The sequence below is a fragment of the Notamacropus eugenii genome, chromosome 1 (assembly GCF_028372415.1).
Source record: "Notamacropus eugenii isolate mMacEug1 chromosome 1, mMacEug1.pri_v2, whole genome shotgun sequence".
NCBI classification, from domain to species: Eukaryota; Metazoa; Chordata; class Mammalia; order Diprotodontia; family Macropodidae; genus Notamacropus; species Notamacropus eugenii.
Genome location: NC_092872.1, coordinates 137,322,130 through 137,337,282, shown reverse-complemented (window position 1 = coordinate 137,337,282; position 15,153 = coordinate 137,322,130). Strand labels below are relative to the sequence as shown.

The following is a 15,153-nucleotide window of genomic DNA, read 5'->3' as shown; positions in this document are numbered from 1 at the left end:
GTCATCAAATAAGTGATCTATGGGTAAGTGAAATGCTTTTGTGTAACATGCTCAAGGATATATACTAAAAAAATTGACAGTAACACAAGGATTCTTAATCTTTTTTGTTATGGATCCCTTCTTAGAATGTTTTAAAATGCATTAAAAAAATACATATGATCACAATGAAAATCAATTATACTGAAATAATGTTAGCAGAGTATTTTTTTTCAAGTTCATGGACCCAGGCTAAGAATCTTTAGGCAAGTCAAAGTGGCACATAACTGTACTGAGGCTGAAGCCACTGGAAGGCTTGAGCTTAGTTCTTAGATGTATTAATGCTGAAGCCGATTTTGGGGGTCCACTCCAAGTTCAGCACCAGTATGGTAAACTCCCAATAGCACAGGGCCACTAAGCTGCCTAAGGACAGTAGAAGTAGCCCAAGTCAGAAAACCTAAGTCAGAGCTTCCAAGGTGAGCAATAGCAGGATCAGGTCTATGAATGGTAGCTACTTTCAGTCATGGAGAAACAGAGAGACCTAGTGCTAAGAGATGGGAGAGAGAGAGGGAATGAAAGGAGGAAAATGGAGGGAGATGAGGACAGAAAGGGAAAGATAAAAAAAAAAACCCAAACCCATCAACTATCAGGTAACTTGAGATGTGACAAGAAGTACTTTACATGGGAATGAATTAAAGGCCCCAAAACTGAAATTATATTCAAGGAATTCTTAATTTCCATGTCCTTAATTTAGGCGCTGATTTTTGCCCAATTTCTTCCTTCTTATGAGAATTCCAAAAACCAAACTAAAAAATTAGAATGTTTTACTTAACACAAAAACAGTATCTGAACTATATGACATCCCAATATTCCTAGTTATCAATTATCATTTTACTATATATGTTTCTTTGCAATATACAGGATTTTCAAAACAGCACTGGAAGGAATTACTCAGGGTTAAAAGAATTTGCCATAAGTTCTGGAGGAAACCTTACTAAGCACTCACTGAAACACAGTCAAGCAATAAATTTTAGGAACTTAGGCTAAAAGAATTCTATAGACATCCAGAAGAGTAAAGTTAAATGAGATGGTTAAAGTCTTACATTACTGAAATATATTTTGATAAAATTACAAAAAAATCAAGTTCTGATTATAAATGAGAAAAAGAAAAAAATGGAGGGAAGAACCTCAAACAGTTCCAAATTTTTAATTACAGTGAATATACACTAATTTGAATTCTATTCATATGGATTATAACTAAATTGGTACCAGCTTATCTACTGAAAATGAATTTGCCAAGAAAAAAATTAATTTTCAAAAACACAAATCAGTTAATTTCCTGTCCTCCCCTCTTTTTCTCCTCCTACCCATTTTCTTATATTAGGGAGGCACAGATATCAAGAATCATGATTAGTAACATGATAATAAAGTTCAGGTTTTAGTCAAGGTTGAGTCAAAACAATCTTATATACAAAATTAAAGTCACCTCCATTCTGGCAATCATTACTATGAAGTCTTCCATGATCTAAGAAGGCAGAATGCCAATGGCAAATTGCAAAGCATAGCACTATATAAACAGGGCAAATAACACACAAGCGTAGAGGAGTTATATAACATACATATTTTTAAAGCTTTTAACAACCTTTGCTTTTAGCTGCTGCTTTCTTGTTGGAAGTATCACCCGAAGAAGACAGATCAATGTTATCAGGATCACCTCCTTCCTCTTCAATTGCCTATGTTAGAAAGGTAGATTAATATACAAATTCTGTTTAAATTCATGTTTTAATAATAAAATTTAATTTCAAATTTTACCTAAATTGACATTTAAGTGATGAAATAAAAGATGAACAAATCTCAAGTCTTCTGAAAATGCAAGATATTAAAATAAGCAGCCCTGTCATAAAACCTACTTCAAGAAATTAAGCTACTTAAGAGTGAATAAAGCATGCTTGTGAAAAAAACTCCACCGCATGATTAGTAAAATCAAATTGCAACACAATGATGTTAAAGAATCACAATAAAGGGGAGCCATAAAAACTGGACCCACGGCGGCGAGTGGAATATTAACTGGACTTCGGTATTGTATATCATGAGCCATTTAAATTTAATAACAAGTGTTCCCTTTATTCTTCTGATGAAATTTTTTTCCCTCCCCCACAATCCCGACATACCCAGAAATAAACCAAGAGGTTCAACCGTTGAAAGACCAACCGTTACTATGGAATGTGAGAATTAAAAGTATAGTCACCTGTATATACATAGATTTACGTAGCTCACTCTACAAAAATAAGTCTATGTATACAGATTTTCTACATACATTTATGTAGCTCTCTACCTATACAAGTCTGTGTAGATCTCTATATATTAAGTTTATGTATCTAGATCTCTCTACATACACACATTTACGTAGACCTCTCCAGAAATAAGTCTATGTGTCTAGATCTCTCCATACGTGAATTTATGTACATAGATCTCTAAATACAAAGATATCCATACGTAATATAAAACGTATTGTTATCTATATTCAGCATACACATAGACGACCTACGCTAAACATTAAAATATGTGTATCTATACCTTTACGCGTGTATTTAAAAATAACGTATGTTTCAGAATATGTACCTATATAATAAGTCTATATTATGCAAAAAATGTAGATCTCTACAGGCTTAGATTATCTGTATTCCACGGATACAGATCGAGAGTTTAAACAACCAACTTCGTTAAGCTAAAGCGAGAGACGTTACAGCCCAACACGGTTCCCTTTCAGACCCGGACAAGGCCACGCGCTCGCCCCTGCTCCCCGAAGAGCCCGGCCGGCCGCCGCGCGCCCGGAGAGCGGAGCCCGGAGAGCGGAGCCCGGAACCCGCCCGCCAGCATCAGGGCCCGGCCCGCGGAGCCCAGGCAGCATGGGGGAGGGGTGTGGGCAGCCCGCCGCCCCAGCCGGGGGGTGGGCGCGGGGATGGGGCTGGGGCTGGGTGGAGAAGCGCAGCAATGCCCACCGCAGCCCCCTGCCCACAACCAGATCCCCGCGGGCTCGGGGCGCTCCGGGCCGGCCCAGCGGTAGCATCCTAAGAGAAAGGCGAGGAGGGCGGGCGGCGCGGCCTAGGACCGCGCAGGACACCGCCCCCTCTCCTCGGCGTCCCCAGCCGGGCCTCACCTGCTTGAGCCGGGAAACGAGCACGTTTTTCACCCCGTTAATGTCCAGGTTCCGCCGCTTCAACTCCGATTTGAGATCGATCACCCGCAGGTCGCTGATCTTCTTACTCTCCGACTGCCCCGAGGCTGCAGAGGTGGCAGAGGAGGAACCAGAGGCGGTGGCGGCCATTTTAGAGAAGGAGCACGCAGCGGAGGCAGCTCCGGAGCTGCTGGCTGAGGGCGGCGGCGGCGGCGGCGGCTTCCCCAACTTCGAGCCGGGCCCGAGATCCCAGCCAGTCTCTCACTGCTGCGCACAATGAACACTGGCCCCGCCCCTCGTCCCACCCCGCCGCAACCAGTCGCTGCCAGCACCCGGATGGAAGGGGACGCCTGCGCACTGGCGACCAGTTCTCGCTGCCCGAGGAGGAACCTGCGCACTGAGGCCTCTGGCGTTGGGAGCCCAACCCCCACCTGCCCGGCTACCTGAAGAGTGCTGCCCTCTTACGCCCTTACGCGAGGTGTGAGGTCAGACAAGTTGTAACTGCAATAACGTTTACTGAGCCACCGTTCCATGGGGTTATATGGTTTCTTTTCCTTTTCCTTTTTTTTAAGCATGAAAGGCATTGAGTGCCAACAAAATGCTAAACACCATAAAACATAAGTGAATACTTGGCACTTAATAAATGCTTGTTGAATGACTGAGTTGGCTCTGACCTGGTTCCTCACCCTTAAACACGACGCTTTAGTGGCCTTTTCTGGGTCTCCCCCTCCTTACTTCTGGAAAGGATTGAGATTTTAGTAAGGAGTCACTGATTTCTTTACCAGCGTATCTGACTGTATGTATGTGATGGCCCAACCCCGAAAGGTTGCTCTGCAGAGTCAAGAAATAGGCTTCCTAAAAATCAAACACGAAGATCTCTTGCCACCTCAGAGGCAAGAATCATTACTTTTACAGCAAGAAAATTAAGTCTCCACGAACAGTGATAATCTCTTCCTTGAAGAATCACCTTAACAGGTAAGTATCCTTGGATTATTCCTATTAATCATAATTACCATGCATATGGAATTAAAACTGTATCACATTTCTTTTTTAAAAATAATATTAATTTCCCCCAGTTACATGTAAAAACAACTTTTAGCATTCGTTGGATTTTTTTTTAAGTTTTGAGTTCCAAATTCTCTCCCTCCCTTGCTCCCTGCCGTCTTCCCCTTCACTGAAATGTGCATGAGCAGTCACATAAATCATTTCTATATTAGTCATGTGTGCAAGAAAACTCAAACAGGAATCAAGGAAGGAGGAAGGGAGGAAGGGAAAAATAGTATGCTTTGGAGTGTCTTCCGTTCTTTTCTCTGGAGGTGGATAGCATTTTTCATCGAGTCCTTTGGAATTGTCTTTGGATCATTGTATTGCTGAGAAGAGCTAAATCATTCAAAATTCTTCATCATAAATATTGCCGTTACTGTGTACAACTTTCTCCTGGTTCTGCTCACTTCACTTTGCATCAGTTCATGTAAGTTTTTCCAACCTTCTTGTCGTTTGGTATAGCAAAATAATATCCTATTACAATCATATACCACAGCTTGGTTGGCCATTCTCCAATTGATGAGAATCCCAATTCTTTGCTGACAGAAAAGAGCTGCTATAAAATATTTTTGTGCAAATAGGCTCCCTCTTGCCCCTTTTATTAACTCTCTTTGGTATACAGACCTAGCTGTCTTACTACTGGATCAAAGGGTATGAGCAGTTTTATAGCACTTTGGGCAGTTACAAATTGTTCTTCAGAATGGTTGAATCAGCTCACAACTCCACCAACAATGCATTCGTCTTCCAGTTTTCCCACATCTCCTCCAACATTTATCTTTTCCTGTTTTGTCATATTAGCCAATCTGATAGGTGTTATGTAGTACCTCAGAGTTGTTTTAATTTGCATTTCTCTAATCACTTGTGATTTAGACCTTTTTTTCATATGGTGTCACATCTCTAAAACACAGATCTACTCCCTGAATTTTAAGCTTAAACATTTGAATTCTTGTAGCAAGGGATTTTTTGTTTATTTGTTTCTGTTTTTTGCAGTGCAGGTGGGTCAATTCTCTCTAATGAATCCTCCTTTGTAGGGAGGAACATAAAACTATCAGATTTAGTTCAGCTATAGAGGTCGGTTGTTAGAAGGATTGTCAAAGAGAATACACATGCCACCAATTAGCTTACCCACTCAAGTTCTCAGTTTCTGTTAGTTGCACAACTATCTTCCCAAGTGGTCAGGCTTAAAACCTTGGGGTCATTTTTGACTCCTCTCTCATGAGTAAATCACTAAGTCTTGTGATTCCTGCTTTTGAAAATTTTCTTATTCATTTCTTCTTTTCCATTCTGATCACCTCCATAATCTAAATTCCTTTTAAAAACTTCATGTACAGGTCACTGTAATAACAACTTAATTGTTCTCCCTCTCTTCAGTTTCTCTTCCCTTGAGGCTATGTTATTCACTGCCACCAAATATGTTGCCTAGAAAGGCTATTGGATTTGGAGTCAGAGGAACTGTGTTCAGATCCCAACTCTGCCACCTATATGTCCTTGCCAAGTAATAGCTTCTCTGGGCCTTCATTTCCTCACCTATAAATCTTTTAAGGTCACTTGTAGCTCTAAATCTACAATCTGAAATAATCTGTTTCCACAAATTTAAATGAGAAGATTGGATTAGGTGATTTTAGGAGATCCCTTGATCCATGTGATAAACCTTCACATTTCAAACAAATGTGTCAAAACTTTGCCCTTGAATGACTCATGAAACATGCTGAATGAAGTTCTGAAGCCAATTAAATGTTGACTTGATATCACTAAAGAAACGATTAGAAATCCATCACAAAGGACATGAGAAGAGGGCAGAACATAAGTTGTAAAGAGGAGAAGAAGACATAGAGCTCTCAAGGCTTGGACTCAGGAACCAGAGGGAAAGTCAAAGATTAGAGAAAAGCCCGTAAGAGGAAGCTAGCAGTGGAGGGCCAGTGGTTGGTAAACAGGACCTGGCTTGAAAACAAATGGTGGGAGAAGCATTAGTGAGCATTTTGCGCTCCGAGGAGCTCATCCTAAAAGAGGGTATTTAAACAGACCCCAGCATCAAGGTTATAAGTCCTTGTTTAAATCAGTTAAGAATTGCACAGACTGGAGGGTGGAAAAGGAAATACAGTAAGCTATATGTGGGTTTTGCCTCTGTATGTTTGTAGCAGTAAAGCTGCTTTTGATACGTTGTGGCTCTTCACCAATAACATTCATGGTAATAGCTTGTAAATAGCACTGTACAGTTTACAGTGTGCTTTTCTTGAAACAAACCTGTGAGATATAGCATGCATCCCTGTTTTGCAGGCTTTAACTGACTTCACATCGAATTACAAGCCCAATACTATTCCATAACCCTCTCACAAAATGCAGTTAAACTATCCTTCAAAGTGGGGTAGGTGGGAGAAAGAAGTTAAGGGGAGAGTAGCCTGCCCCCAATCAGTCAGTCAACATTTATTAAGTGTTTTCTATGTGCTAGGCACTGAGATAAGTGGTGGAGATACAAAGGCAATAATATAGTCCCTCCCTTTGAGGAGCTTATACTTTAATGGCAGAGACAGTAGGTAAGCAAATATATACAAAGCAAGGATCATACAGTATAAATAGGAAATAACTGAGGGAAGACACTGGACTTAACAGGGGTTGGGGAAGGTTTCCTGTAGAAGGTGGGATTTTAATTGGGAATTAAAGGAAGCCAAGGAGATCATTAGTCTGAGAGGAGAAAGGAGAGCATTCCAGGCACTGGAGACAGCCAGGGAAAATACCAGGAGTTAAAGAGACAGATGAAATGTCTTGTTCACAGAGCAGCCAGGAGGCCAGTGTCACAGAGCCCAAGAATAAGTAACAGGGAATAAAAGGTGTAAGAAGACTGGAAAAGTGGATGGGGAGGGGTGGAATATAAAGGGCTTTGAATGAAACACAGCATTTTGTATTTGACTCTGGAGGCAATAGAAGCCACTGGAGTTTACTGAGTACATGATTGTTCCTGTAGTTTAGGAAAAAACAGTTTAGTGACTGAATATAGGATGTTTTAGAGTGGGGAGAGACTTGAGGCAGGCTGATCCACCAGCAGGCTATTGGAGTAGTCCAAGAGTGAGATGATTAGGGCCTGCACTAGAGTAGGTATTGTCAGAGAAGAGAAGAGGGTATATCAGGAGATGTTGCAAAGCTGAAATTAGTAGGCCTTAGCAGCAGATTGGATATGGTGGGGTGAGAAATAGTGAGGAATTTAGGATGACTCCTAGGTGTTGAGCCTTAGGGATTTGGAAGATGGTGTTGTCTTCTACAGTAATAGGAAAGGTATGAAGGGAGAGGCCAGATTTAGGGGGAAAGATAATGAGTTCTCTTTTGGATGTATTGAGTTTCAGATATCTACTGGACATCCAGTTCACTATGTTTGAAAGGCCGTTGGAGACACAAGATTGGAGGTCAGCATAGAGATTATGACGGGAAAGATAGATTTGATAATCATCTGCAAAAAGATGGTAATTAAACCCATAGGACCTGATGAGATAACTAAGTGAAGGTACTGTAGAGGAAGAAGAGAAGAGGACCCAGTACAGAGCTCTGAGGGACACATATGGTTAGAGGGAATGGTCTGGAAGTGGATCCAGTAAAGGAGACAGAAGGATCAGTTAGATAAGTAGGAGGAAAGAATGATTACCTGAAAACCTAAAGAGAAGAGAGTATCCAAGTGATCAGTGGGTCGAAAGCTGTAGAGAGGTTAAGGACACTGAGGATTGAGAAAAGGCCATTGAATCTGACAACTAAAAGTTCATTAGTAACTTAGGAGAGAACAACATTGGTGAGATGGTAAGGTCAGAAATATAGAAAGGAGAGATGCCTATTGTAGAGGGCCTTTTTGAGGAGTGTAGCTATAATGTGCAGAAGAGATATAGAACAATGTGGGGATAGAAGGATCAAGTGAGGGTTTTTTCAGGATGTGGGCATTTAAAAACAAAAGGGTCAATGAAGCATTTTTTAAATGAACAAAAGGAGAGCCAGAAAAAAAATCGCAGAAAAGAACAACTTTGAAAGTTGTATGTTAAATTGAACATGTGTTTCAAAGGCAGGCTACATATAATAGAGTACACTGTCATGTAAAATGCTCTTTTTATGTTCTACTATGCATACACGCAAATGTTTATTTTATTTGATGTTAAGTTCAGAATAAAAATATGAAAAAATTCAAATAAATGAGTATTCCCCAAAGGTGACCTAGACCCTTTGTTTCATAAAAGGCTCTAGCATAAGGACCATTTATTTGATGGTTTCCCATCACCTTCAAAATCCAAACTCCTTAGATAAATTTTTTACATCCTCTATAATCTCTCCCCAATGAGTTCTCTACCCTTATACAAACCATCCTTTGTCTCAAATCCTTTGTGGTTGACAAGCAGAGCTCCATTTTGTGCTTTGAATGCATCATGCTTATGCCTTGATGTTTTGCTCATTCTATTTCCTCTGTATGGAATGCCCTCAGTTAAATTCAATTAAATACTAGTCTCTATCTACTTAAAGCCTGCCTTTGGTGAAATGACCTGTAAAAAAAAGATTTGAGTTGTAACTAGGAGTTGTTGCACCTGGTACAAGCATCATAACTCCTGCCCAGGGTAAGTGCAGTGAAAGGCAGCTTTACTTGGGAAAAGGAGGCTGACACTGTGTCTTAGAGGTTTACCCTGAGACTCCAGAATACCAGGAGGCCTCTGCTGGTGAGATGGCTTCACACCTTCAAAGAACGAGGGCCATTTAGCTTCCCATTGAAAATAATCCTAAGCACCCAATTATTAAGAGTAATTAATTGTTTCTTCACAGTTTGACCTTCAAGAAGCCTGATTACCTGGGAGTGGGGTGGGGACAAAAGAAGGCTTGAACCCTACACACAAATACACACACACACACACACACACACAAACACACACACACACAGACACACACACACACACTAAAGACTCAGAGACCATCAGAGCTGGAACAAGCCTTAGATACTACCTTGTTCAAACTTCCCATTTTACAGAGGAAGAGACAGAATAGGCATTTAAGATCTATGTCTTCTGACTTCAGGTCTTTAGCTCTTTCAGCAAGCTTGTTGAAATTTGGCTTCCCTTGTGGCTGCAGGGGGACCAGGCCTTCCAAAACAGTGGCCCCTGGAACTGTGGTTCAGGACTAGCAGCTAAGTAGGAAGGGGTCTCCAACAGCCTTTTTAGATGTAGTATAAACATAAGCTCACTATTATAACAGTTTTGGGAAAGTCTAAGCAGTATGGGATAAGCTTTGAGGTAATGAAAAGTCTTAGGGTGCTTACTTTGGCAGCACATATACTAAAATTGGAACGATACAGAGAAGATTAGCATGGGCCCTGCACAAGGATGACATGCAGATTCGTGAAGCATTCTATATTTTTTGTGAGCTGATCCAAACATTCTGGAGAGCAATTTGGAACTATGCCCAAAGGGCTACAAAAATGTGCATACCCTTTGACCCAGCAATACCGCTTCTAGGACTGTATCCCAAAGAGATCATAAAAATGGGAAAAGTTCCCACATGTGCAAAAATATTTATAGCAGCTCTCGTTGTGGTGGCCAAGAACTGGAAATCGAGGGGATGCTCATCATTTGGGGAATGGCTGAACAAGTCATGGTATATGAATGTAATGGAATATTGTTGTGCTATAAGAAATGGTGACCAGGAGGACTTCAGAGAGACCTGGAAGGACTTAATATGAACTGATGCCGAGTGAAATGAGCAGAACCAGGAGAACATTGTACAAAGTAACAGCCACAGCGTGTGAGGACTGTTTCTGGTAGACCTAGCCCTTCACAGCAGTGCAAGAACCTAAAACATTCCCAAAGGACTCTTGAGCCAAAATGCCATCCACATCCAGAGAAAAAACTATGGAATCAGAACACAGAATGAGGCAGCATATTTTCCCTTGTGTTATGTTTTGTTTTGGATTGTTTTTTCTCATAGTTTCTCCCATTCATTTTAATTCTTCTATGCAACATGACTAATATGAAAATATGGTTTAAGAATGTATGTATAGAACCCATATAAAATTGCATGCCAGGTCCTCTTGGTAGCCATGGGTGGTGCAAGCTGGTTGTGTTGTTGGTTGCTACCTGTGAAGCCATTATTTCATAGTTTTGACAGATCGGGGTGCTGAGGTGCAGGGGACAGTGCGGCAGGAGCCAGGCCAGGTGCTGGGCAAGGTACTAGATGGAGGCAGAGGCAGAAGAGCAGGTGATCCTCAATAGGACCTACTAAAAGCTACAGAAAAAAAACCTAGGCAAAATAAAATAAAAACAAAACGGTGAAATAGGTTGTTCTAAGGAAGTAAGATGGACCCCTGTTCATTTGGAGTTCAGTTCGTGCTACCAATGAATGTCATAAAATTGCATGTGGTCTCAGGGATGGAGAGGAGAGACAGGGGGAGAAAATCTAAGATTTATGGAAGTGATTGTAGAAAACAAATAATTTAAAAAAAAATGAAAAGTCTTGGGAAAAAAGGAAGACAGGCTTTACCAAGAAGACTTAGACTTCCAGCAGGGACTCAGAGATGATTCTTCCCTGCCTTTTCCCACCTGATATGTTCCCCTCTGCCAAGGCAGAACTTGTCAAAAAGCTGCTAAGAATTTCTAAGCCTGGGGAAGCATTTTCCACCTCTGAGGGTCAGCCCAACTCTTCTCTGAGGGAAGAGAAATCTCTGAAGTGTCCTTTCAACACTGAGGTAGTACATTGTACTTCCAGCCTGATCATATGATGCTGAGCTCTAGCTGGGCCTTAAGAAATCAGAGTGGGGAAAACTTTAGAGAAAAGAAAAGGTAACTAGGATTAGGGAAGTACACAGTGTTTCCAGAAAGACTAACTTGTACAACCACCTGAAAAAAATCCCTTCTTCACAAGTCCATCATAGACAGAGAAAGGGATATTTTTCCCTGTATAGCAAAATACGCTTCCAAATAGACCTAGAGTGGACACTGTGCTTTCTTTACTGAGTTAAACTAGATCATGGGCTAGTGCTAAGCCTTTCTCCCTACTCCTAGTCTGGACTGGAGTTTGGGTCCCTCCAGTTTTAGCCTATGAGACAGTCAAGCTTCTTCCTTTTTGGGAGTCCAACTTCACTCTTGCCCCAGTTCCATCTCACTCCACCTCCAAGTCCTTCATCTTCCTTCTTTCTTAGAGCAATACAGTTGTATGTAAGTGGCCTTTTACATTTCCTGCCCTAACAAAAAATTCCCAGTGCCGGAACCCTAGTTATGACTGGAGAAAACCATAGAAAGTTTATCATATGCATTATTCAGCTGCAACTCTCACATGCTAAGTTTGGCCAACGAAGGAATTCTGCCCAAGCATTTACTTCTCCCTTTGCTCCCACCTCATTGACAAAGCCTTCTATCAGGGGTATAGTTGCCTGATTGATCAGTTTCCTAGTAAGGCTATTTATTCTACAAGCACTGGGGAAACTGCATCAACAAAGCACTAGGGAAATTGCATAACAAATTGGTAGATAGCAATATTTGAAAGGACCATTTGGGTATTACCTCTAGGAAAATGATAAGAACTCTGCTCCATGACAGCCTGATGAAGCCACTCAGCTGGTAATGACTGTCCCTTGTGAATCCGGACGTATCTGAAGCAGTCAAGGATAGGTCTCAAGGAATTCTTCAGCTGTGGATGATCTAAGAGAGAGATCATGAGTATTTGAAGGGAAATCACCTACCTTACATCTCTCTGTAAGTGGTTACCTTTCAGCATCATGTGGGTAGTGTACTTGTTCCCAGCAGCATATCTTTGTAATAGTAAAAGTTTCTGAAAACCACATGAGTAGTATACTTGCTTACAGTAAAATAAACACATATTTGTAAGATCTATGGCTGGGGTGCCGGTACTCTTTCATCATGGGGCCTCAACTCTAGGCTCACTAGGGACAAGGCTTCAGGCTTGGGACACTGACCTCAAAATGGTAAGAACAGGCTTTTTCTTAAGCTGTCACACATTATGACCACCATGGAATTGTAAGGAGATCCTTTAAATAAAACTGAGTTATGACTCATCTAGGATCTCCCCTGAAGGGGATGATTAAAAGAGGCACTCACAAAAAAGAATTCATTCTAGAAAGTATACACACACACACACACACACACACACACACACACACACACACACACACACACACACACACACACACACGCACAGTAGATATATAGGACAGTCACTCTCGCCATAAAAGAAATGCTTAAAATACAAAAAAGTCTCATAAGTATACGTTAACAAATACCTAAAGCATGATACAGTAATCCATTGCACATTTGACTGTCTCTGGGAGGTTGATATCCAAACTATTAAAATATGAAATATTTTGTGGGACTGCAGATCAAGTGTTTTTAACTTTCATCTTACAGCAACTCATTCAAGGTTTATATCTTCTAGTAAGCTATGCCCTATATGGTCTTTGTTAGTCCTTTCATCTATAATATAATTCTAGAGGGTGTCATCTCCTCCTCCAAGAAGTTTTTATGGAGATCCTCTCCAGCTAAGCAACCAGCGATCAATGTTAGAGTTCTTGATGTCTCAAACTCAGAAGTTTGTTACCAAGGCTAGAAACATGTCTCAGGATCCTTGTTCAGTCCCTTGTACTCAGGGAAAGAAACACAAAACAGAGAAGGCAGCCAGGGCCTTGAGATCTAGCCTCAGACTCAAGTACATGTATGTGGGAACAACTGTCAGAGCTTAGAGAAAGAGGAAGAGCAAGAAGAGGAGGGAATTGAGAATGATCCATTTATCCCTTTGTTGAAAGTCTGAAGGAGAACTTGATATATGTCAATAATATAAATAGAAAGAAATCACAGCCCTACTGGGTTTCACCTTCCTCTTCTGTTAATGAAGGGGAGAGACTAGATTACAGTCATAGATTGATCATATGATAATTGACCTAAAGCTGGAACAAACCTTAAAGGTCATCTCTTCCAACCCCCTCATTTTACTGGTGAGGAAACTGAGAATCATAGAGTGTAATTGATTTCCCTATGATCACACAAGTAGTAAGTGATAAAACCTAGATTTGAAAACTAGTCCTCTGGCTCCAAGCCCAGTACTTTTTCTGCTATACCGTACTCATTAGCCTCTGGGATACCTTCCAGCTGTGGAACTATGATCCTCTGACCCTATGAAAGAACAACTGAGGCAGAACTGAATGCTTTGAAATTATAATTACCAAGTCTTGTACTAAAGAAAAAGAGATGTGAGAAGGCACCACCCTTCTTTGCAGAAATAGAGGACTATGGGCTTGAAGGCTGCGGGCTTAGAACACTGCATGTAAAATTGATTAGTTTTGCTAAGCTTGTTTTTTCTTTCTTTTTTCTTTCTGAGAAGAGATGGTTCTCTAAGGGGGAAGAAGGAGAATTATATCGGGAAATGAAAGTGATATAAAAATAAAATATAGCAATAAAAATTAAAGGTAAAGCAAAATCTCAAGAAAAAGTTTTGTGGTATTTGTGGGGATCAGGACTCCCTGTGGCATCATATTTTCCATATGTCAAAGTCTAGCTCAAATCTCATAAAATTCTTAAATCATTCCCCCAAATAAACCAGTGAAAACTGACTTGTATAAAGTATATATAAATATATATGTATATAAAGTTGTATCTTGTATAAAGAATAAGAAGGAGCAATATTTTCTTTCAGCATTATAGTAGGATCAGGAGTATCCCCTCACTACTGAGTAATTCATATTATTCATTTCAATAGCCACAGAGTGTCTCCTTAACTTCTTGACACCAAGGTCAAAGATATTGTGTACAGGGGTGAGTCCCCTCAACTTAGGAACTATAAAGCAAGAAGGGACTGTGTTTCAGAAGTCCCAAAATCTAAGCTAGATTTTTGTTAAAAAAATAAAGAAAACAACATATTGTGGATAAAGTTCCAAAGCTAATCCAGAAAACAGTGATTTAGTCCTGTATTACAACTTATAACTAGATTTGCTACTAGGTCAGCCACAGAAAGATGAATATTTGGGCCACGTAAACTTTCAAAAGTCAATTTTTAAGTTAAATGTGGTTGAAATCTGCAACATTGCAAGAAGAATCTTCACATGAAATAATAGCAGCATGAAACACGAATGACAACTGTAGTTTGAAATGGTAGAATTAACTTTGACTATGCCTTTCCCTCACATTTCATATCTAGTCATATCTAGACTTGGTAAAGTCCTTTGAATTCAATCTCCAAAATATCTCAATATTCAGCCTCTCCTCTCTATTTCCACTACCACCATACTAAAAACCTGAATTGTTACTACCTTTTAACTGATCTTTTTACTTTTGCTCTTTCCTCTTCAATTCAAAATCATACCAAATTAATTTTTGTTATATATAAATATATAAAATAAATTTTATATAACATGTAAAATATATTATGCAGAGATCTAGTCATGTTACTCTTCTATTCCAAAATGCTTTAACCTTTCCTCTTGCCTATTGAATATAATTCAGACTCTTTTGCCCAGCCTCTATAACATGACTGTGTTTCTAACATTATTCCATACCATTTCCCCTCCATGTCCTTAATCAATCAACAAACATTTAGTAACTTTGTCCTCTGTTGTGTTAGACACTAAGGATACAAAGGCAAAAGTGAAAAGGTTCTTGCCTTCAAGGAGATTACATTCTTCTGGGGGAGATTTGTACATATACAGGCATATAAAGAAATATTCAGAAATATAATTTCAGATCATGAAGCCCTGGTGAACTACATCTCAGGGTACTAAAAACGCAGATATGATTGTTGAGTCTTTATCAATGATTTTTGATATTTTTTTGCACTTAAAGAATTAGTTGATTTCTATTTATTTTGCATTGCTCTAAATTAGAAGTTCTTCTTTCTATCTAATGGAATGAACTGGGGAAAAGATACTTAAGTAGACTATAATAACATATTAACATTGCACCAAGGCACACTAGAGCATTCCTATTGATATTAGATTGATG

General features: G+C 40.0%; 2 protein-coding genes and 1 non-coding gene across 4 annotated transcripts in view; 2 read left to right on the top strand and 1 right to left on the bottom strand.

Moving 5' to 3' along the window:
• The window catches only part of SLTM (SAFB like transcription modulator), a 41,828-nt gene extending 38,524 nt beyond the window's left edge, over positions 1-3,304 (bottom strand). The window contains exons 1-2 of the mRNA XM_072615617.1: positions 3,137-3,304; positions 1,619-1,709 (exon numbers count right to left, since the gene is read on the bottom strand). Coding sequence (XP_072471718.1) covers positions 1,619-1,709; positions 3,137-3,304 — 259 coding nt within the window. The remainder of the gene's footprint in view (positions 1-1,618; positions 1,710-3,136) is intronic.
• Positions 3,305-3,806: 502 nt separating this feature from the next.
• The window catches only part of RNF111 (ring finger protein 111), a 138,466-nt gene continuing 127,119 nt past the window's right edge, over positions 3,807-15,153 (top strand). For both annotated transcript variants that reach the window (XM_072615649.1, XM_072615640.1), the window contains exon 1: positions 3,807-4,129. The gene's annotated coding sequence lies outside the window, so the exon portion shown is untranslated. The remainder of the gene's footprint in view (positions 4,130-15,153) is intronic.
• LOC140521936 (U6 spliceosomal RNA) lies at positions 9,466-9,572 on the top strand. The gene has a single exon (XR_011973196.1). It is a non-coding gene; the product is annotated as a U6 spliceosomal RNA (small nuclear RNA).